This window comes from Stegodyphus dumicola, chromosome 2, assembly GCF_044657685.1.
Source record: "Stegodyphus dumicola isolate Sdum_Otavi_A_Nest chromosome 2, ASM4465768v1".
In the NCBI taxonomy this organism is placed as follows: Eukaryota; Metazoa; Arthropoda; class Arachnida; order Araneae; family Eresidae; genus Stegodyphus; species Stegodyphus dumicola.
The window spans coordinates 154,350,122-154,372,338 of record NC_140769.1 but is presented as its reverse complement, the minus strand read 5'-3'; the positions used below and the strand labels follow the sequence as shown (position 1 = coordinate 154,372,338).

The following is a 22,217-nucleotide window of genomic DNA, read 5'->3' as shown; positions in this document are numbered from 1 at the left end:
TGACTTTTTACTTAAATGTAAATGTAAAAAATTGATCCCTAATTTTATTCAAATCAAATGTAATCAAAAACCTTCGAGTCACGTTTCAAGAATTCTGTTAAATTGCAAGCTTGCCTTACTTCGGTCCGTGATAAGGGATACACGTCAACAATTGTCCAAAATTGAACATGAACTCTATAAGCTTCATCTGGAACTCGCTAAATCATATCCAAAATTCACTGCCCTTGAACAAAAGTCTTGGTCTAGAACGGAGAATGCAGTTAACCTTCATAAAAACACCCTTGCAGTTAAATTCGAAAAACTTCTTTTGCGGTCTTCCATTTCAAGTAGTTCAAAAAATCTTCCCATTGTAAACATCAAGCCAATAGTTAATATTTCTAATGTTAGTCTTTCAGAAGAACAAGAGAGAATTCTAAAATATAATTTTAACTTCTCACAAACCTGTAAACCCTCGATTCCAAAGATTTTGGCTCCTATCGAAAAAGCTTTCAAGTTCAGTAAAGTTTCAGATTCACAGAAAGAAATGATTAGGCATCTTATCGCTCATAATGTGAAATTCAATAATAAACCTTTGAAACCAAATCTAACTGCGAGAGAAAGAGCTACAATGCGCGAAATTCATTCTAACCCGGATATTATCATTTCAAAGGCTGACAAAGGCGGCCAGATAGTCGTCATGGATAAGAACACTTACATCGATGGTGTCACTAAACTCTTAAACGAAGGACCATATAATCCGATCCCTAAAGATCCTTCACCTTCGGACTTATCCAAAATAAAAACTGCGATCAAATCTTCGCAAATCATTTCAAGCAACTTAAAACATTCGCTTATCCCATCTGTTGCGAATTGTGCCAGATTATATGCTCTTCCCAAAATTCATAAAAGTGGTATTCCTTTCCGCCCTATTGTATCAAATTTAGGTACTGCCTCGTATCCTTTAGCTGAATATTTAGTTTCTAGATTTTCCACTCTCTTAGACAATAACATTTACACCATAAAAAATTCAATAGAGTTTGTAAAAAAGGTTAAAAACATTTCTAGTAATTTACTCATGGTTTCTTTTGATGTAAAATCATTATTCACCAATGTCCCAGTGGAGGGTGCATTAAGATGTCTAGAAACCAGACTTCGCGAATTTCATTTCTCTTGCATCGAAATTGATGAGCTAATTTCTCTCACTCAACTCTGTTTGAAACAAACACATTTTGTTTTCCAAAATAAATATTACAAGCAAACTGAGGGATTAGCCATGGGAAGCCCCCTCAATCCCATCCTAGCTGATTATTATGAATTAAAATTGTTTGAAACTTTAAATTTCCCGGTATGGTTCCGCTACGTAGACGATACTTTTACCCTGTTTGAAGGTAATAAAGATGATTTAAATAAAGTTCTTTCAACAATGAATTCTATTGATCCTGCTATTCAGTTCACTTTTGAACTTGAGACTTGCAATTCTCTTCCGTTTCTCGACATTCTGGTCACACGTAACACATCCAACTTCAGTACTACAGTTTACCGTAAACCTTCATCGGTTTGCCTTCCACCACACTTTAAATCATGTCATCCGACTAAACAAAAGTTAGCTTCATTTTATTCCTATGTTTTCCGTGCTCTTCAAGTTTGCTCCTCCAAACTAGCCCTTGATGAAGAACTAAATTATTTAAAAGCAATAGCTGTTGACAGGGGCTTTTCACCCAACATTATTAATCAAGCAGTTAAAAAATTCTCATCTCAACACACTAAAAGCCACACTCTTATTTTAGGAGATTATAAAAATTCTGTTGTCATTCCCTTCTTTCCATCAATTAGCTATAAAGTTGCACATATTTTGCAGAAGTTTAACTTTCGGGTTGTTTATTCTCCCATCAATAAAATTCCAACTTCTATACTCAAGGACCCCATTCCGGATATGAATTCCTGGGGTATTTATAGGATTCCTTGCCAGTGTGGTTTAATTTACATTGGCCAAACTAGGAGAGCCTTAAAATTTCGCGTCAAAGAACATGAGGCATATGTTAGAAAAAAGGAAACACAGAAGTCTTCTGTTGCTCAACATTGTTGGTCCGAAAATCACACTTTCAATTTTTCTGCTGCCAAAATTATTCAAAAAACATCTTCCATTGGAGAACTGGATTTTCTAGAGGCATTTCACATTCATAAAAATCTTTCTGTTCTAGTTAACGATCCTAATTCCAATCCAAATTTGCCTTCGGCTTTTAGAGAAATTATGTTTTAGTTCTGGTTTCGCCAACAGATGGCGCCACTTGCTTATTCTTGTCCAGGCTTTCTTATCTTATCTAATCATTATTTCCTGTCTTGTTCATTTGCGGTTTTGCAGCTGAAGATGATGGTTCGGTAAAACCATCGAAACTAGTCCTGTGAAAATTTTGTAGGTATAACGCTGATTTTTGTTGTTTGACTTCTGAATACAAATTGAGTAATTGAGTTGAATTTGGAGGCAACTTCCCCTTGATAAGCCTGTCTTCTGCCTGCTCAACAGTTATTCACTTATGCAATTTAGCTTTTTGGAATAATATATTTTTCAGGGTTTTAGATATGTGCATTTAATTTTCATATGCTCTTAGAATTTAAATGATATTGTAAATTAGTTTGCAGCAGTAACAAATTTTATTTTTTATTTTTGAAATTAAAATTTTGTAATTAATTTTAATTTTATATTAGCTATATACAAATAGAGAATATTTGTTAAATTAAATTTTTGGTTTAATGCATCATTTTTTAATGCATTGTTTTTATAACATCTGAATATCTGATCTATGAAATCAAGATATGTGACATACGATAAGTGCTCAGATGTATTAAGCCATTTAAAGGAGAGTTAGGACTTAAGTTAGCAAAATTAGTTGTTAATATATGGTGATTTTTAACATTATGTTGATTTTAATTTCTGAATATTAATTTTTAATAGAAATTAATGCCATTATCATTAATTTTAATTTGCATTTATTATGTAAAATCAACATTTAACAAAACTGATACATTTTATTTGTGCATTAAAGCATTTTTTTCTTTTTTTAATTCCCTTAAAATACATTAAAAATTTTAATCAACTGTGTTAAAGAGAGAAAATGATGTAAAATGTAGCTCTTTATGATAATAATTTTGTTTTTGTGTATGCAGAGTATTTTGCTGCTGATATTTAAAAATATTAAGTGGTGTTTATATATATATATGTGTGTGTGTATTAGAAAGAAATTTTTTCTTAATTTTTTTATTCTTATTAACAGTTTAAAATTTGTAGTTAATCTTATTTCATTACTTAGCATATATTAGGCTAACAATGGCCATTTGCGACTGGGCATATCGAAATATATATATATATTTTTTTTCATTTCAAAACCTTTTTTTTACTGCTATGTTACAGATTTTAAAAATTAACCCTTCTTTTTATTTTTATTTTATGTTTTTTAGATCAAGTTTTTATTTTTTCATATATTTATTTCCTTCTGCTTATATATTTTGTTTTTTGGCCTCAGTTTGCTTAAACAGAAACTAATTTTTATTAGATTTTTAAGATTTTCTGCTTGTTAATGATTTTAATGTTATAATTTTACAGAATTTTTAATTGTATTCAATTTTTTTTCAATTCATACAATTGGATTAGGTTTTGAACTACCCTCATATTTATTCATTTATATATATGTTAATCAACATAGTTATATAGTTAATCAACATAGTTATATTTCTTATAACATAGGATAGCCAGAGTCCTTTTATAAAATTATATTTGCTTTAACTTTTGTAATAATCATAATTTTTATGGTGCTGCTATATATATATTTGGTGATGTAAGGTAGGGATTTTCAGTTGAGTATAGGATCTCATAATTTCAAGAAAAATTTATTGCCTAAACTACTGCAAAATTCTTATGGCTAAGATCTGCTATAGCATTACAGAAATCACATGCCTTTTTTGAGGCTGAAAGCAAATGTAGATATCATAATTAGCCATATTAACTAATAATTAATGTTTTATTTAGTAAGTTCTTGACTTTTTAATGAACTCTTTAATTAAATAAATTCAGTATTTTACCTTCATATTGTACATTTCTTCAGTCAATTATGCATTTAAAGTACCACCTTCATATTTCAGGCCTAAATTATCAAGCATCAGAGATACACATCTGCCAGCTATTGTTAGGTAAGGTATTTTAAGAGTGGTTTCTTTTACTAATTTCTTATTTTTATCATTAATATAAATTGTTTACTTATATGCTAGAGAATGTAGTATTTTAGGTAATATTTGTAATGAAAATTAACAATTTGATTTATATTATACATTTTGAAAATTGCGAATTGCTTGCATTTTCCATGCAAGTATATGAGAAGAAAAGATGTAATGAGTAAAAATTAAGCAAAGTCTATTATGAAAAATGTATGGGCTGCACAATATCAGTTGCCAGGAAAACAGTCAAACCATAAGCAAAATGATAAGCACGTATATGTAGCACTAGAGGAAGTAAACATAATATATGTAATCATAAAGGGAATTAGCTTACCATATGCTATATGCAGGCATTTGTACCTGAGAACTGATGAAAGGGCCCACCAGTTAAAAAAAATAATGCAATGTAATAATTGAAGACAAAAACGTGCTTATTATTGTTCTGTAAATTTCACTGCTTCCTATTCTATCTGTCATCATTACTCTTTTACTAGCAAAAATAGCATGTAGTACTGAAATCCACAAAAAAATGACAAGTCTGTTTAATTTTTTGTATGAAAATATTTGTTTAAAATTTCATTTGTATGAAATGCTGCATTGCAACTTGATGCTCTTTAGTGAATTCATTTTTGAATTCTTATATGCAATGATTACTTGGATGGACATGTGGTAATTTCCTTTTCAGCCAAGGAATGTGATACCTATTTACTTTAGCACCATTTGCACATTTCTATGTCATTCATTTCCTTAAAATTATGATTACTTCCCTGGTGATCAATGTTGTTATCCTTCCATAGTTCTGAATAATATTCTGCCTTTTTTTAATCCCATAAATGATTCTGATGATACATTAAATCAATATTTTACCAAGCAATTGTTGATATGTCTTGCTGCTTTAATTTATTTTGTTGAATAATCTTGAATTTTTATCTTTACAGCTTACATGTGGATGGCAAACCGTAAGTATCATAATTTTAATTCCAAATCAAAGGCATTCAGTCATTGCCATTTTTGATAGTAAATTTTAATATTTGATATGAGTAGACCCAGTGGATTATCTTAAATAATTGTGACAATTTTTCATAGTATTAACCTTTTTATTTTAAGCACGTGTTAAAATTTTTGAAATTTTTTCATGCATATAAAACTGTACATCATGTATAATAAATTTTGATATATTCATTTCAATTATATACATTCAAAAATGTTGTTTTCTTTATCACTATTAATATTTAATATAGAAGTATACTTACTAATTTAAATTTGGAACAGTATTTGTTTTAGCCATTTAAAAGTTTGTTATTATAAGATGTGAAGTGTCATGAATTATATAAAGCATTACTTTAATGTGAATTATTAATTTTGTAGCCAAGACTAAGAAGTAAAATGTGATTAATTATATCATTTTTAACAGTCTTTCTCAATTCATCATTTAGTTGTGGAATGGTATAGTTTGTATTATTAATTAAATAATGTATTTGTAAATCTTAAAATAACATTAAGTAAAGAATATTAAAAGTAATTATCAACTAAAGAGTCTAACCAAAGTGTTAATAAATTTTTGAACTAAGCTTACAATTAATATAAAGAAGAGTACTGTATACATTTAATTCTTGCAAAATTGCTATGCTGTCTGACCTTTTAAATTTGATATTTATTTCATAGTATTATGTTCTGGTAAATTTAATAAATTTACACTAATTAATTTCTAATTAATTAATTAGAAAGAAAATTTAATAAATTTGCACTGAATTAAAATTTTTGTTTTGTTTTCCAGGTTACAAACTAGCCCTGTCATAATAAAATCTAATCCCGTCTTTATGGTACCTACAGATCAGTTAAAAAGTGTAAGTTTGTAATAATTTTAATAATTATTACATTTCTATACTAATATTTCATTTTCTTTCCTCCCTAATCTTGTTTAAGTATATTTCAAACAAAAACCTTTTTTTTCTCTGATTGTAACATACTATACAACATACTATACAACAATAATTTTAATAAGTGTGTTTAATAATTATTACATTTCTATACTAATATTTCATTTTCTTTCCTCCCTAATCTTGTTTAAGTATATTTCAAACAAAAACCTTTTTTTTCTCTGATTGTAACATACTTGTATATATTTACTATACAACAATAATTGAATTCAACTAATATTTTACTATTTTTTATGATACTAGATATTATTATGAGTTTTCAGTGAAATTGCTAATGTAGCAGACATATATTAACTGGTGTTGTATAAATAATAGTCAGGCTGACAATTTTAGAAGCAAAGGCAAATATATTTGCAGTGAAACCACAGTACAAAAGGTAATTTTATGGCTCTTTCTTATCTTGCTTTAAAACAAACATTATAATGTTTTAAGTCAAGATAAGAAATTTTCAGCATTATAAACTGTCTATTACTCTGAAAAGTAATGGTACCATATGTTCTGATTCTGACATGCATGTTCTATTATGTTTTATGATCAGTCTTATAAATTGCTCTGCATTGAATAATAGTTGTATTTAAGTTTTTTATAAGTTATTTTGCTGTCAATATATTAATCTTTGCCCAGTTTACAGCATTTGTCAGGGTAAACTAAGACTTACTTAAAACCTAATCATACTGTCACACATTTTATAAGAAATCTTTTTCTTTTATGCTTCTGCCTTTTGAGATGACAATAGTCATTGTCAGTTTCATTTGTATTTGGTTGGATATTGTAGCTTTATATTTCTGTTCATTAGTGAAGTTCGCTTATTGGTGGGAAAAAAAGTCATGTCTTAACTAGAATGGTTCAAAGAGAAAAAATGATTTATGCATTCGTAACTTTTAAATCAATACTCCTGCAATGCATATACGATTTTCTCTAATTAAACTAGATCTGAAATGTTCATGTATTTTACTTGATTGTTTCTTATTAAGTAATGCAATGAAATTTAATATAAATAAATAAACTGTGTAATGTTTTATTTATTTCAAATACGTTCTGCCTATCAGTGGCCAAGCTACAGTATGCTAATATTTTAGCTGAGGTCTTATTCCTGATGGCTGAACAGGCTGACTAGATGGGATTTTTGTAATTTCCTTCTGTTTAATGTGAATATGAAAACTTTCCCTCGTGAAATTTTCCATGAAGAAAGAAAAGTTTATAACATGATTTTTTTTAAGGAGTTAACTGTTATGTACTTTTCTATAATCAGTTAACCAACGAATCAATTTACTAAACAAAAAAATATCATCTTTTGTACTTTTATGCTATTTTCAAATTCAAAATTTGCATTAAAGTCATTCATTAAAAAATAAACAATTATCTATAAAGAAAAAAATCTGTGTGTTTGGTTGTCCTCTAATAACTCAGTCATGACTATAGCTGTCATCACCAAACTTTCAACAATTCTTTTCTGGGTCCTGGAAAAGGTCAACGTCCTTTTTTTTCCAAAAAAAAGGTAGCTAAAATGAGAGATATTAACTCAGAAAAACGATAGTTTTCACCCTCATTATTCCAAGTGGCAACAGTCTCACAAGCTGGAGATGAAAATCTGCTGTATTTTGAAAGTTGTTGCCATTGCTCGCATTTAAATCCTAGAATTTGCTAATAAAAAAATTTCTAAGTTTTACAATGAAATAAAAGTAGCATTGACAAACATTAAATACATTATTCCAATTCCAAAAAATCGTGGGAAGCCATTTCGAATATTTCTGTCTTCGTATGACTTTAATCAGCCAAAATACTAATTAAAAACTCTGAAAGCACTCATTTTTCCGAGTGGCAACAGTCTCAGGCATTAGAGATAAAAATGCTTCATTTCAAAAAGTGTTGATACTGCTCGCTTTCAAATCGTAGAGTTTGTTAATCAAAAATTTGCAATTTTTACAAAATCTATACATATAAAGAAGAATGTCTGTTTGTGTGTTTGTTTGCTTGTATTATTGATTTCTGAGCAATTATGAAATTTTTTGCCACATTTAATTGACTAAAATTGAATACTGGATGGGAACCTGAGCTTTTATGACCATTTGATTAGAAAAACGAAAATCATTAAAAACTGCGTGCCATTGTTGCTGATATAATGAGAGAGAATTAGCTTCTTTTTCTATCGAAATTTTTTATGTGGGTTCCATATTGCATCAGACTGAAAAATGTATGACTATGAACCATATTTTTTGCATCATTATTAGAAAAGAATAATTATAGCGGTATCATTTCTCTGTTATTAGATGCATTACTCTCAATCTAACTTAACTTGCATCGGGTACTTTCACTATTTATATGAAGGTAAATAATATCTTGTTCTGAAATAGAATTTAATTTCTAATCCTATCAGTGTTTCTGCTTTATGGTTAAGCAATGTAAGATAGAATAATTTATGCATGTCATAGATTTCAGCATTGGCAAATATTTCAATCTTGTTTTTTAAATTCTCTTGAAAAATGGATCATTTACTATGGTGCTTGAAGCCATTTTAAAGAGTAAACATATACCTTGCAAGTATTTAACATGAGATTCAATAAACTTCATATTAGTTTCTTTGTTAAATATAATGCATGAATAAAGTATCAATGGATTTTTCAACTGAATATTCATAAAGTTATTTAATTTTTTTCAGTAAGTAGTTATGTAAAAGATCTTTTTTATATTTTACAGGTAAAAAAATCATCTGGGATCTAGAATTTCTAAAGTCATGTCTCTGATTTATAAAAAGTAATATTTGTTAATGTGTTTTTTATATTTATATTAAGATGTTAAAAGACTGTAATTACATGAATAAATTTTGACTTAGTATATTTATAATGATACTATATTTATACAAGCATTATATATAATGCTCTATACACAGTCTTTCAGAAGGTCTCCCAACATTGGCTGAAAAATGTACAGTTAGTCTGAGGTCTGAAATCCTAATCTTTTCAAAAATAAATTCCTTAGAAGTATCTTTCATTGTTGCAAATATTTCTGGGAGAAGCACTGTGAATGAAATGCTGTTGTAGCTTCACATTCTGTGTAATGTCTTCTAATTACTCAAATTTGGTTCATTTTAATGGCATTTTAATTTTGGGAGAAAACATTTGAAGACATTCAGGAGAGTAGAAAGCGTAAAAAATGAAAGAGTGTTGTGTTTGGTGAAGAAAAATCTGAAATATGTACAAAAAATTAGCTAGTGTATTATATAATATAACAAACCAACAAGTATTTACTGTATATAAATTTAGTCTGTTGGGTTGCAAAGCATCATGAAAGCAGCAGTGGTATTCGTTTGCAATATTTTAACCTTGTGGCATACAATGTGTCAGTCATGTGAGTTAAAGTAAAGAGACAGTATGACTTTGTTACAAACCGATTGTGTATTTTTTAGTCTCGGGGGAGATGAACTTTTCCACTGTGATTATTTTACCTTGCTATCTTGGTGATATTCATAAACTCAGACTCATCACCAGTTATCATAGTATTTAGGAAAATGGTATGGCATCTATGCATTAAACATGTTCTGCAGTGTTTCCACATAGATTTGTTTCTTTTTTATTTTAGCAAATTTGGTATGAATTTTGCAAACATTCTGCATGACCAAATCCTCTATTAAAAATGAAAGATACTGAACCAGTGCTTATTCCTGTCTTGTCAGCTTGATCTTTGTGACACAATGATACTGCATGACTAAAATCTGTATATGATTAATCACTTTATCATTTGAAGTTGTGGAGGATTACCAAGAAAGTGGTCCATTCTCACCTAATGCACAATCATTCTTTGATGCATATTTACCACTCCTTAATTTATGTTATCCACCAGAATCCAGGAGCAACATTTTGAGAATAAAAAGTGATCACTTCTGACTGATGATAGATTACATAACTACCACAATAACAATTTATTAGGCTAAGCTTTTGAATGAACTTTAACTAGCCACAAAGTTAAAATACTGTAATAGATTTAACAGAAAATGTTATTTTTGCATAGGAGACTCAAATTTGTTATATAACTATTCAGCAATTCTGATTTTAGCTTCTCCCCTGTCCATTATTTTCGCCAAACCTGACTTCAGTTGATTTTTTTTTTTTTTTTTTTTTTTTTTTTTTTTTTTAAATTTTAGAAAATTAAGCAGCATTTGTATTTACATGCTGCAGCTCAGAACATGTAAAACTTGAAGATTCAAAACATTCTTTTCTGCTTTAAACTGATGCTTAACTGATCACTGTGCTAAGGGCATTAGAATTAATAGGAACTATAAAAATGCTGACAGAGTAACTTTAGACATTTATCTTGTATGAGTATGTAAAGTTTGAAGTGTATTGAAATTCATCTGTACACTGTGGGGGAGGGGGGAAGGGACAGTTCTGTATCTCCTGTTCTACTGGGCCAATTGACAAAATTCAAACTGTGTTTTTCATGTCTCGAAAGTGTGACTTAGGATATATATTAGATTTATATATAGTATCATTCTAACACATTTATTTTGACACAAAATCGGAACTTTTTCTGAAATGATATGTCAATTTTTTTCAAATTTCGATTTCCATTCTATGGCTCAAATTATCCCTAAATATTAAATTTTGTAAAATTTGGTGCGAAATTTACAGGAAATTCAAAAGTTTATCTTAACACTTTTTTTTTTTTTTTTTTTTTCCGTTTTCACAAAGAATAATTTGCTTGGCGAACTTCTTAATTTATAGCAATCTATTTTCCTTTTCTTTTTTTCATTGTATATGAGCGGGAGAAAAGTCATCGTTCATACCTCCAAATAATTTTAACAAAGTACATAAACCACATTTGGCGTTATAATTGCTTTAAAAAAAAAAACTGCTCCAATATGTAAATTAGTATATTTCAGAAAATTTTGAATAAAAGACTTAATTTTTTGCGGGTGTGCCTAGAAAGACATCTACTTTAAGACAATGTTAAAAATTGTATACGTTATTATAATACACAAATATTTTTTTGAAAAATTTATAAAAAATATTTTAAAATACAAATTTTAAAAATAAATATAAGAAAATGTGAATATATTTAAGCCTAAATTTTGAATTCTGGAAGAAGGAATGAAGTAAGTGTAATAAATTTAAAAAAAAAAAGAGATATTGATAAATATAGATCAAATTTAATTAACACTGAGGAACTAAAATTTTGAGAGCTAATTTTTTAAAAACAACTTGTGCGATTTTTATGAAACTTTTTTTTTTTATTTTAGTTTTATTTAATATTTACATAATTTGAGTATTTTGGCATAATTTGAGTTGTAGAATCGAGACATGGAAAACAATTGGCATATTATTTCAGAAAAAGTACGATTTTGTGTTACAATATGCTATATATAAATCTAATGCATATCCTAAGTCGCGCTTTCGAGACACAAAAATCACAAGTTGAATTTAGTCAACTGACCCAGTAGAACGGGAGATATAGAACTGTCCTAGTACAGTGTACATAGCATTAAAAATGTTAATACAGTGGCTGTATAACATATTTTTTTCACATCTTATTTATACTACAATTTACATTATAATATTGAAGCACTGTTTCATTACACAAACTGCAGAAAATTTAATTTGTAAAAGAGTCTGGAATTGGAATTCAGATCTTTGTAACTCTACCTATTTTGCCAATTGTTTTCTTTCTAGAAGAAAACAAAAGCATATCTTTGAGGCACAAAACTTTTTAAAATTGTACTAGCAGTATATAAATATAAATAAATTAATAAATTGTCATAAAACAGCCAACAGAATCTCTGTAGGGAAGCTGTTGTATATGGACTACAGTTATCTTACTTATTATTGTGTTTCTATTAAAAACTCCTTTAGTAAGAAATATTTATTTTTTAATAACTGATGTTTATTTGGATGTTATGCTGATCTATTTTGAAGATGCTGAATGAGTTAGTTACATCGGCCTATTTTGCCAGACAAATCCCCCCTTTCAAAATGAAAACAAAAGCTTCTCTTTCAGGTATTAAAATTTTAATTAGTTAATAATATTAACTTTTTGTTATTGTTTTAAATTATTATTTGCTTCACAATAAACATAAAAAATGGGGGGGGGAATTTAATTATCTTTTTTAATATTATGCTAGAAGCTGGAGGTAGACTTATTGTGAGCAAGCTCTTGATCAATATTTAAAATTTTAAAAAAGTGCCTTCTCTTTTTAAAACTTTTTTGATGAGAAGATCTGGATAAAAAGCTGTTATTATGTTTAGCTCTTTCAATTCATTTCACAAGCCTTCTTCTTTCTCATGCGTTCTTTTGAAGGTTTTTTCTTGGTCTCACTCAGGATTGAGCACAAAATTCTACACCTTTTAGTTCACTGAATGAAGAAATGAACCGACAGACCAATTATTTGTAAGATTACAGCTAATTTGCTAACTTATTCCTTTGTTATCCAACCTCAGTCAGTATTATGAAGATAATGGCTGAATATCAATGTTATAAAGCACTTAATAATCATTATATAGTTTCTTCAAAAATGACTGTCATTAATCAAAACATGAAAATGTGAATGCGATAACCATGATCTAAATGATTCATGCTGAGAATGTATGGTTATTCAAAGTGATTGACAAAATTTCTTAAGATGAGCATGATTTTATACCTATCAACCATGCATTGATTTTATGTACATCAAAGAAAAAAAAGACTCTAAATTTTAGAATGCCATCAAAATAATACATTATTGTTATTGCTGTTAAAAAAATAACTAAAAACTCTGAAAATTTTAAATTATAATTTAACAACATGTATTTGATTACAAATATGTAAAAAATCATACAAATATTTTCTTCTTAAATGAGTATATCTATTTTTACTAATTCAAAAAAATTAAATCTATTGCAGAATAAAATTAAGAACTCAAGGTAAATAGAATTTCAATTTTAGAAACTAACTTTTATTTCTGTATTTCTTTTTAAAATATAGAAAAGTGTTATAAATAAAAGAACAAAATATTAAAAAAGTATCTAATAGTTTAAATTAAATTATTAAAAAATGGAGAAATAGACTTATAATTTATATGATACTACACATTTTATCATAACTATTTAATTTTTTATTTTAGTTGCAGATATTAGTGTGCATGAGAAGAGGAGTTAGAATTTTTGCAGTCAGTATTCTATAGAATGCTAGAAACCCATTTTATTTGGCTTTCAATGTAAAAATAAAAACTGTTGCATAATACTTCTAAGAAATTTGGATAAAATCACTTTTTGAGTAATTAAGTTATGTTGCTGAGAAATGCACTTAAAATATTTTTTAAAAAGTGAAAGACATTATATATCATTGAACAACAACAAAATCTATAAACGAAATGATTTTATTCAGTGACTGAAAAGAATAACAATATTGCAGATGTTAAGAAAATTGTTTGTTAATAAAATAGCAAATACATGAAAGAAGGCATTTTATATGCTGGGGTTTTATTTGTTGCTCTGAAACTGATTCACGATTTGCTAAGAGAAATCTTAGGTTGCATCAATGCTTCTTGTATACCTGGGAAAAGATTATCTTGCACCATGTGTGATCACACAATTTATTGTTATCTGTGTGATCATTATTGTTGTATGTAGTTCTTAAAGCAATGTATGATTTAGTGATCCATAGCTAACTACCTAAATTACTTTAACATACAGCATAAGGTGTTTCTTTTGCAAATATGTTAAAAATGCTGTGTTGTCTTTTGCTGTTTGTCTTTTTGAAATAAAAAATTGCATTATTATATGAGACAATCTTAAAGGATATTATGATGTAAGTGTAACAAAAATTTAACTATCTTTTTAAATTCTTAAAAATTTCATTGTTATAGAAAACAGTAGCAAAAGATGTGCTCTTTAGCAAATTTGACTAAAGATTCATTATCATCTTGATGTTATTAATATGATGAAATGAAAGAATTCTTGTAAAAGTTATCATGATGAAACTTGAAAATGTATGTTCCTGCAGATACAGAGTTTTCCCCCAGTATTCCTTATTATGCTGTAAGCCCTAATTTGTGTGCTACATGACACAGTACAAAAAATGGTCATCTGCAGTTGAGGGGTTTGGGACTTCAGAATTCAGAAAAGAGAATCCAGTTCCACAAATTTTTATCAAGTTTCAGAAAGTCACTTCTAAGCAGGAAATATTTCTTCAATTATACAATCCTCATTGTCCTTGTGAAGAAACTGGACATGTCAGTGGGTCCTTCCAACAAAGCCCAAAGAAATCAACAATGACAGCTAGTTATGAACTTCAAATTCCACAGCCTAGAATTTGTAAAATTTTGCAAAGACATCTGAGATTCTTTCCATATAAATTGCAGCTGTAGCGAGGTTTAAATGAATTGGGTAAAATGAAACAAGCATTCATTATTGTAGATGTGATCATTTTTTCTCTTACAACCTACTGTCATGTGACACATGGTGATCACCTACATCACTGTGTGGAATATTGAACATTTCTATGTGCTTGCACATATCCCTTAAGTTTCACTGTGATGATTCTTTACAAGCTATTAAAAAGAAATACAATTTGTAAATATTTACAAATTATATTTCTTTTATAATAAACCTATATTTTGATTTCAAAATTATATTACTTTGTTTTAGATCACTAAAATTCTAGTTTTTACAGAACTTAATCTGAATTCTGCTGCTGTTTTTCTAAAATGTGCATAATAAGAAATATTAGTTCTTAATGTTTTCTATACATTTTCTTTCAACTTCTATATACAGCAAAGCTTAGTTGCTACAACAGAATGTTAAATGAAATTCACTCCTTCATTACACTATATCTAGTCAAAGCACTTTTTCTGTTTATACCTGTTGCTTTTAACTCCCCTGAAAGCTTAATATTGGTCTTTGTACTAATATTATGAACACAAATCTATTTTATGTGTTTATTGTTATAGTAAGTACAGTTTTAAAGTAAGTTACTGTATAAAATATAGCAAAGCAGGGAATCAGTACAACTTTTTATGATGCATTCAAAAGCCTATCAGATGTATATAAAATTTCATTTACCAAAGGATTAACTTAAATTAATGTATTATTTACATTAAGTATGAAAGTATATTTACATTATAATGAAAAGGAACACGTTAGTTTGAAAGTTAAAAATATTTACATATATAAGCATAGTGTGAAACACATTCAACCTGGAGACCAGTTTCATTTGTCTGATATCAATCAATATGCAGTTATGGTTTTCTTTTTTAAGAAAAGCAATTTTTACAGCTTTTTTTTTAACTTTTCCCTCTGTCAGTAACTTTCTATTAATCCATTTCATTTTCCTACATCATGTCTTATAATTTTGTGGTGCTTATTAAACCAAATTGTTATTTGCCACATATGCAATGCTTTTCTCAACTTGAGGAATACAAGATTCACTAAATGTTAACATTAAATGGGAAATATAAAACTTGCTGAGAACATTCTGCTATAAAGACAGGAATTTATTCATATTTAGTATATTAATGTATGCTTAGTGTATGACAATCTAAGCAAATCTGGATGTTGCATTTTTTTAAGGTAATGTAGGTAAGGTGAAGTGAAAACCACTCATCATTACCTCTAGTGCAGATCCTTTCAGCTGAACATTGGTTTTCTGCACTTTGATGAGGATGTCTATGCCTGGCTCAATAAAAAATTTTTATGAAGATGAATTGGAAGAAAATATTCTTTGGGATAGATATGTTCTTCTGATCTCACACCATATGATTTTTTGTTTTGGAATCTAAGTATAGATTTTTGCAACAAAACCATATAATGCTGGCAATCTGCTTTAAAGAATTAAAGCTGCCATAGACACTTCAGCATCATACGTTCCTGTACAGTACCTTTGGACAAATTTCAAAAATGTGTTGACAATGAGGGCAAACATATGAAAGTTCCATATTAATTTGTTCAGTCAAAAAAGTGAACATAGATTACCAGTTTTCCTTTTTCTCTTTCTCGTATAGTGTTAACAGTTTTTTTAATCACCTTATAAATAAATGATTCAGTTGTTTGAAGATTTTGTGAAATAAGGTAATTCTTTTTTATTAAATTTCTTAAGTTGTAATTTTTGGTGCATTTCATTTATTACTGTGATTACTTCAGAACAGGATGATTTTGATTTAGGTGAAAAAATCACAATCAAAATCTTTATGAAGGAAATTTCTATGGGATCTATTATGGACAAATTGTGGTGGGCATTCTACATAGTGCTGAAAATGGGACATCAAAGTATGAAATGCTGTAATTTCTGCACATTTCCTTGTCATTCTATGGAATGCTTAAAAGCAAACTGGTAAAGTAATCACGATGACAGAATAGCTGTATGGTCAGCTGCTTCCATTTAGACTATGTACTGCAGCCAAGGGATCATGAGACATACTGAAAAGACAAGTGACAAAATTCGAAGTGTTTTTGTACAAAAAGACAATTAAGTGCTATTTAAAATGCTAGTCCAGTCTGCTTTATAACAATAAGTAGCTTGATACAACTCTTTTGCTATTTCTGTAGGTTTAAAAAATAATCTGTATCTTGTATTATCACATGCATGTTTTTCAAGGAAAGCCATTTTCATAGCTTGCTGAAACACTAATTTTATATCATGCTAAGGTATTCTATATAATCCCAAGGAAGAAATATGTAAAATAATAAAATAAAATATGCATTTCATACTTTGCTTAAAAACCATCATACACTGTACAGAATGCTTGCTTTTCACACATTTTTTTGGTAACACATATTCATTTGAATTGGAAAAAAGCTTATTCAGATGTAGAATCACATGGAAGAACTAATTTTACAATACTGCTTTCAAAAAATAAAATTTAGTGATGAATAAAACACTGAAGGACCAGTTTGAATAATAAGGAGATGATGTAAGGAATACTCTTTCTTCATGGGGGAAAAAAAAAAAGAAAGTTACAAAAATTTAAAGAATCAATACATAGGTCATCAAAATACAACCAGCACTTGGTTTTATCCTAATTTTACTGAAATGTAGATCAAAGGTGGAATTGTCATTAAACTTTATTTTATTAAAGTTTTTCTATTATATTTTTAAGATTAGAGTCGGGAAACTATAAATAATGTGACCACTGATAGGTTGTATAGCCTGACAGCAGTACAGCTTGTGCCCTACTGATGGGTCACAGCACTTTGTTTTATAATGTATACTTATCTTACACCTTAAATAAGGCAGTTGTGACCATCAGTAGATCATGCCACTTGACAGAGTTACAATCTTGTAAGTCACACTAGGTGGTCACACTTCTTAAGCAGATAGAATCTACATGTCGTCAGTTATTTTTATTCCAAATTTAAAACTTTCACAGTATTCATAAATTCGATTAAGTTTATTGTCATATGGATTTTTAGAACTTTTAAAATGAAATTTAACAGAACTTGCTTTTACCACATAATGATTGATAAATAGTTAATTATGTATGGATAAATTTAATAATTATTTTTAAAGTTTTATCAAAATCAGAGGTGTACAAAGTAATGTATCCTCAAATATATAAAAATAATTGATCCATTGACTTTAAACTAGTATGGCTTGTTGGCTATAAAATCTCAATTTCATAAAATGCTAAGAATGTGTTAAACTACCTTGTAACAGTAATAAGGAATCCCCCTTACTACTGTTTAATAAAGAGTTCATTTTACTTCTGTTACAATATTGCAAGAACTACTACAATCAATTATATGCGATCCATTTAGGGTTTCAATGTTTAAATCATTAACTGAAGGTTTTTGTTTTTCACTGGATATTTCTTCATCTAATAAATCAGGACTATGTTTGCTGTTGAGGTCCTTCAATCCTCCATGAGATAAACTAGTTGTAATACTAGTTACTGTGACCACTTTAGAGTTACCACTTCCTTTAGTAACTGTCGTTTCTTCTGTTACAATGGTCGTTGAATGATTGTTCCCTTTGGGGCTGATGGACGGTGGGCTTTTCTCCACGGCAACTTCAACGCTGACTGAATTATCTATTACAATTTCTTTTGCTGGCAGTGATTTGGTTTCTTTAAGAGATGGCGGTTTTGGCATTTCGATTAAGCTCTTTAGAGCCAATGGTCGGATTCCGGATTCTAGTTTGGTAGCAGCAGATCCATTACAAGAAGCTGATGTTTCACTGCTTGATTCACTCATTGCAAGTTTTGCATCACTGATATTATTCGAAAATATTTTATTGTTTTCTGAATCTTTGTTATCCAAATTATTGCATATGCTTCCATTTTTTTTATCCTCGATCTTTTTGGACACAGGAGTGATGGGATTGCTGATGTTTAGAGATGTTTTTTTCGGCTTAGGTGAGCAACTAAATGAATCCTTCAATCTGGACTTTGGTGTACTTGGTGGAATTTCACCGACTTTCTTTTCCTTTTGTGCCGATGCAATACTTTCAGAAACAAGGGTTTCGTTTCTTGATTGCTCTGGAACTTTAGTGCGTGGATTAACTATGGCTTTTCGATTAGGAGGGAGGACAGATCCACTTGAAGAACTATGAGACACCTTGTCTTCACTGTGATCCATTGTTGATTTAGAACTCGTCGAATGGCTTTGATAACCATTCGCTATCGGTTTTTGAACCTTGGGGCTTTCACTTGAGCTTCTTCTATGTCTATGACGACGTTTTGAATAGTTTGTTAGTGTTCCATGAGAATACCTATGAGATGGAGAATATCTAGAATTCCCTTGTCGCATATAGACAGTAGTATTTTTTCGTGAATTTTGACCATCTGAATCGTTTTGTATTTTTTTATAATTGTAATTTGAGCTCATGTAATGAGGAATTGTTTTTCGTTCAAAGTTTTCTACATCTTCCCATGGGATTCTTGGGCCAGCCGTTTCCAGTCCCTTCACAGATGGTTTTGGACAAACCTTTTGATAAGAAGAAAATATGTAATATTATTCATACTGCTATATATAGCAAGATGTTTATGTGAGAGCTTAACTTTGTAATAACGTATATTTCTAAAACATAAATATTGGTTTGGCAAGAAAGTAACTATGGTTTGCATAAATAGACTGCATTATGTTTGTTTTATTATTTTTCTCTCAATCTTATATTTTGTTTTTCTTTTGAGATTTGGCAGCTGACACTGTTAAGTTGCTATAGAAACAAATTCCATGTATTTTTGTTTGCAGCTATTAGCTTACGGTCAATTTTAACATGGCATACAAAAATAAACATTTTCGACATATTTTACTTTTTATTTTTATAAAAGCAAGAAAGCGACTGTGAGGCCCACAAAGAGATGTGTAAAGTTTATGGTGTTGATTGTTTAACAGAATGCATGTGTCAAAATCGGTTTAAAAAATTTCATTCTGGAGATTTTTCACTTCAGGATAACCAGGTCAACCTTCTGAAGTTGATGCTGACAAAATTAAAGCTGTAATTGAATCGAATTGTCATATAATTGTAAGAAAAACCGCAAAAAGATTAAGTGTATCACACACAACAACTGAAAATCTATCTTAAAAGCTGCATATTTAGGTTCTGCAAGAATTGAAAGAAATTCACTGAATACAACCAATCAGTATTTGCAATATGCATTTCTAATTAATGCAGTCGACCCTTTTTTTTAAACAAATTATCACTAGTATAAAAAATTCAAAGAAGATTATGGATGAATCAGCACAAATCATATCAAAAGCTAAATTGTATCAGAAAAATATCATGCTGTCAATATGATGCGCTTACAAAGGTGATGTGTATTTTGAGCCACTTTCAAACAACCAAACGATCAACTCACATGTTTATTGCCAACAACTTGAAACAATCAAAGAGAAAAGGCCAGAATTAGTAAATCGGAAAGAAATCATGTTCCTCCTCACACATATTTAGCAAAGGGTACAAAATGATTGGAGCTTGGCTGAGAAATGATGTCACATCTCCCATATTACCCCGTCTTTGCACCATCGAATTATCATTTATTTCAAAGTTTACAAAACTTCTTAAAGGTAAAAATCTCAGTAATAAGGATGATTTCAAATTGCATTTGGATGAGTTTTTTGGCATTAAAGACCAGAAGTTCTGTGAGCGTGGAATGATGAAGTTTGTCAGAAAGATGGCAAAAGGTCACTGAACAGAACAGACGATATACTAAGTTCAATTTTTCTATCAAAAATCCTGATGTGGACACCACATGACTTCCTTGTATGTACTTCCTATTAAATTATATACATTTTTTGGCTGCATTTCATTTAAAGTTATTTCCTTGAATTTCCTTATAGATATATTTCTCATGCAATTAATTGTTCTCACTTCACGGCAAGGCAAAAATACATAAAAATTCAAAACATCTTCATTAAAAATTGTAAAATACAGAAAAACACTAATTACAGTTAAAAAAGCAATTTCTACAATTAAAATTAGCATTCCTACACAAAAACAAGCAAGCGGGCAAGGAGGCAGATCTTTCATTGCACAAAACTAGAAGTTTATATTTGGTCCCACTCGGCAAACAGACACTGAAGGTGCAGAATCCACTATTCCGGTAAGTTTCAAATATAAACAAATGGCTACTCCATCAGGTTTAGCCGCACTTAAACAACTTTTAAACTGTTGATAATTCTACAATTATTGCGTGCAGATTTACTAAAGGCATAAAAACCTTAACTGGAACATAAGAACAACAAAATTCAGTCATTTTTAAAGCAAAAAATGCACAAATTACCAATATCATATATATATATATACATAAATAGCTCACAGAGTCGAGTAACAGAGTGGGTATATATTTATATACGTTTGGTGCCTCCAATTGCAACCAAAAAGGGAGATGCACAACTACATAAAATAAAAAGTTACATGTTATAGCAGGCCTATATACAAAATTTGAGCTTTATGAGGCTACTCGTTTTTGAGTTATGCAAGATACATACATACATACGTAGAGACGTCACAAAAAATATCTTCTGAATCCATTTTACAATCCATTTTGGGAGAAAGAGTCCTTTATTCTGTCCTTACGTATAGGTGTCACACAAAAACATCGTTCAAATGGTTTCGAGAGCGGTTGAAATGGATATTTTTGTTGGAATATTATATCTGAAATTTTTCGCCGTAACAGTATTTTCTTTACTTTGTACAAGGGAGTAAAAATTGAGTTTTATTTCACACTAAAAAACCGAAATTAAATTCTAACCAACCCGATGAACTGGATATACTGAATGAATTGGATATAATAATATTACTTGTAATACAGTCAAAAGTCGTTAATTCGGACACCCATAAATCGGACCTCAAAGCTAAAATCTTTCTGCGCATGCGCCGCGTTGACGCATGCTCATAGGCGTTTTACGCGTGCGCGCAAGACATTTACAACTGCGCAAGCGCAGAATACGTTTAATGTACAACGGACGGTATAAGCTAAAATTATCTAACTATCTATTTCAGTTAATGTTGATGATTGCGTTGTTCCTTAATCTTCGAATTGGATCCGGCTTATTATTTTTTGCAGACTGTAAGAGCAATTGGATCCGGCTTATTATTTTTTGCAGACTGTAAGAGCAATTTTATAAAAGTAAGCTTGAACTTTCGATTATGTCAAATTGAATTTCCGATGCTGGAGCTCCCAAAGGATCTAGAAAATGAAAGTATGTTTCGATGTCCATCAAACAAAAAACGAATTGCTGCAAAAAATGGATAAAGGTATATCCTTTGTTTATCTAACCGTTCCGAAATCTGTTTATCAATTTCACGCTGCTCTGCGCGGGGGGGGGGGACGCCGTTGCGTGCAATGAACTGGAAGTTGATCTGTCAGCACTATCGTTATCTTCAGGGCAGATGTTTTTATTTTATTCGGCTTATAATTCCTTACTAAATGTAGTATTTAATCTCGATGTACTCCGTCTTTGATATGATTTAAATCAAATTCCTCGTCATTATAAATATCACGAATACAAATCAAATAGTTTTCTGGTTGCAATTTTCTAATTTCGTCTATAAGGTAAGCATGTGCGTAAGGTACGCATGTGCGCGTTGAAAGAAATGTTTAATAAAGTAAACAAATAAATATTAAGCTTCTTTTTTTGTAAATTTTGATACCCTTTAGATCATAATTGCTCATTATTT

At 29.5% G+C, this 22,217-nt stretch overlaps 2 protein-coding genes across 3 annotated transcripts in view; one reads left to right on the top strand and one right to left on the bottom strand.

Annotated features, from left to right (window-relative positions):
• LOC118198914 (uncharacterized) overlaps nt 1-8,972 on the top strand; it is an 85,188-nt gene extending 76,216 nt beyond the window's left edge. The window contains exons 24-27 of the mRNA XM_085810234.1: nt 4,117-4,164; nt 5,127-5,147; nt 5,966-6,035; nt 8,826-8,972. Of these exons, the coding sequence (XP_085666360.1) occupies nt 4,117-4,164; nt 5,127-5,147; nt 5,966-6,035; nt 8,826-8,849 (163 nt within the window). The 3' untranslated portion in view covers nt 8,850-8,972. The remainder of the gene's footprint in view (nt 1-4,116; nt 4,165-5,126; nt 5,148-5,965; nt 6,036-8,825) is intronic.
• Nucleotides 8,973-13,395: 4,423 nt separating this feature from the next.
• Nucleotides 13,396-22,217, bottom strand: part of LOC118198907 (uncharacterized) — a 151,817-nt gene continuing 142,995 nt past the window's right edge. For both annotated transcript variants that reach the window (XM_085811316.1, XM_085811317.1), the window contains exon 6: nt 13,396-19,018. In XM_085811316.1, coding sequence (XP_085667442.1) covers nt 17,789-19,018 — 1,230 coding nt within the window. In that variant the 3' untranslated portion in view covers nt 13,396-17,788. The remainder of the gene's footprint in view (nt 19,019-22,217) is intronic.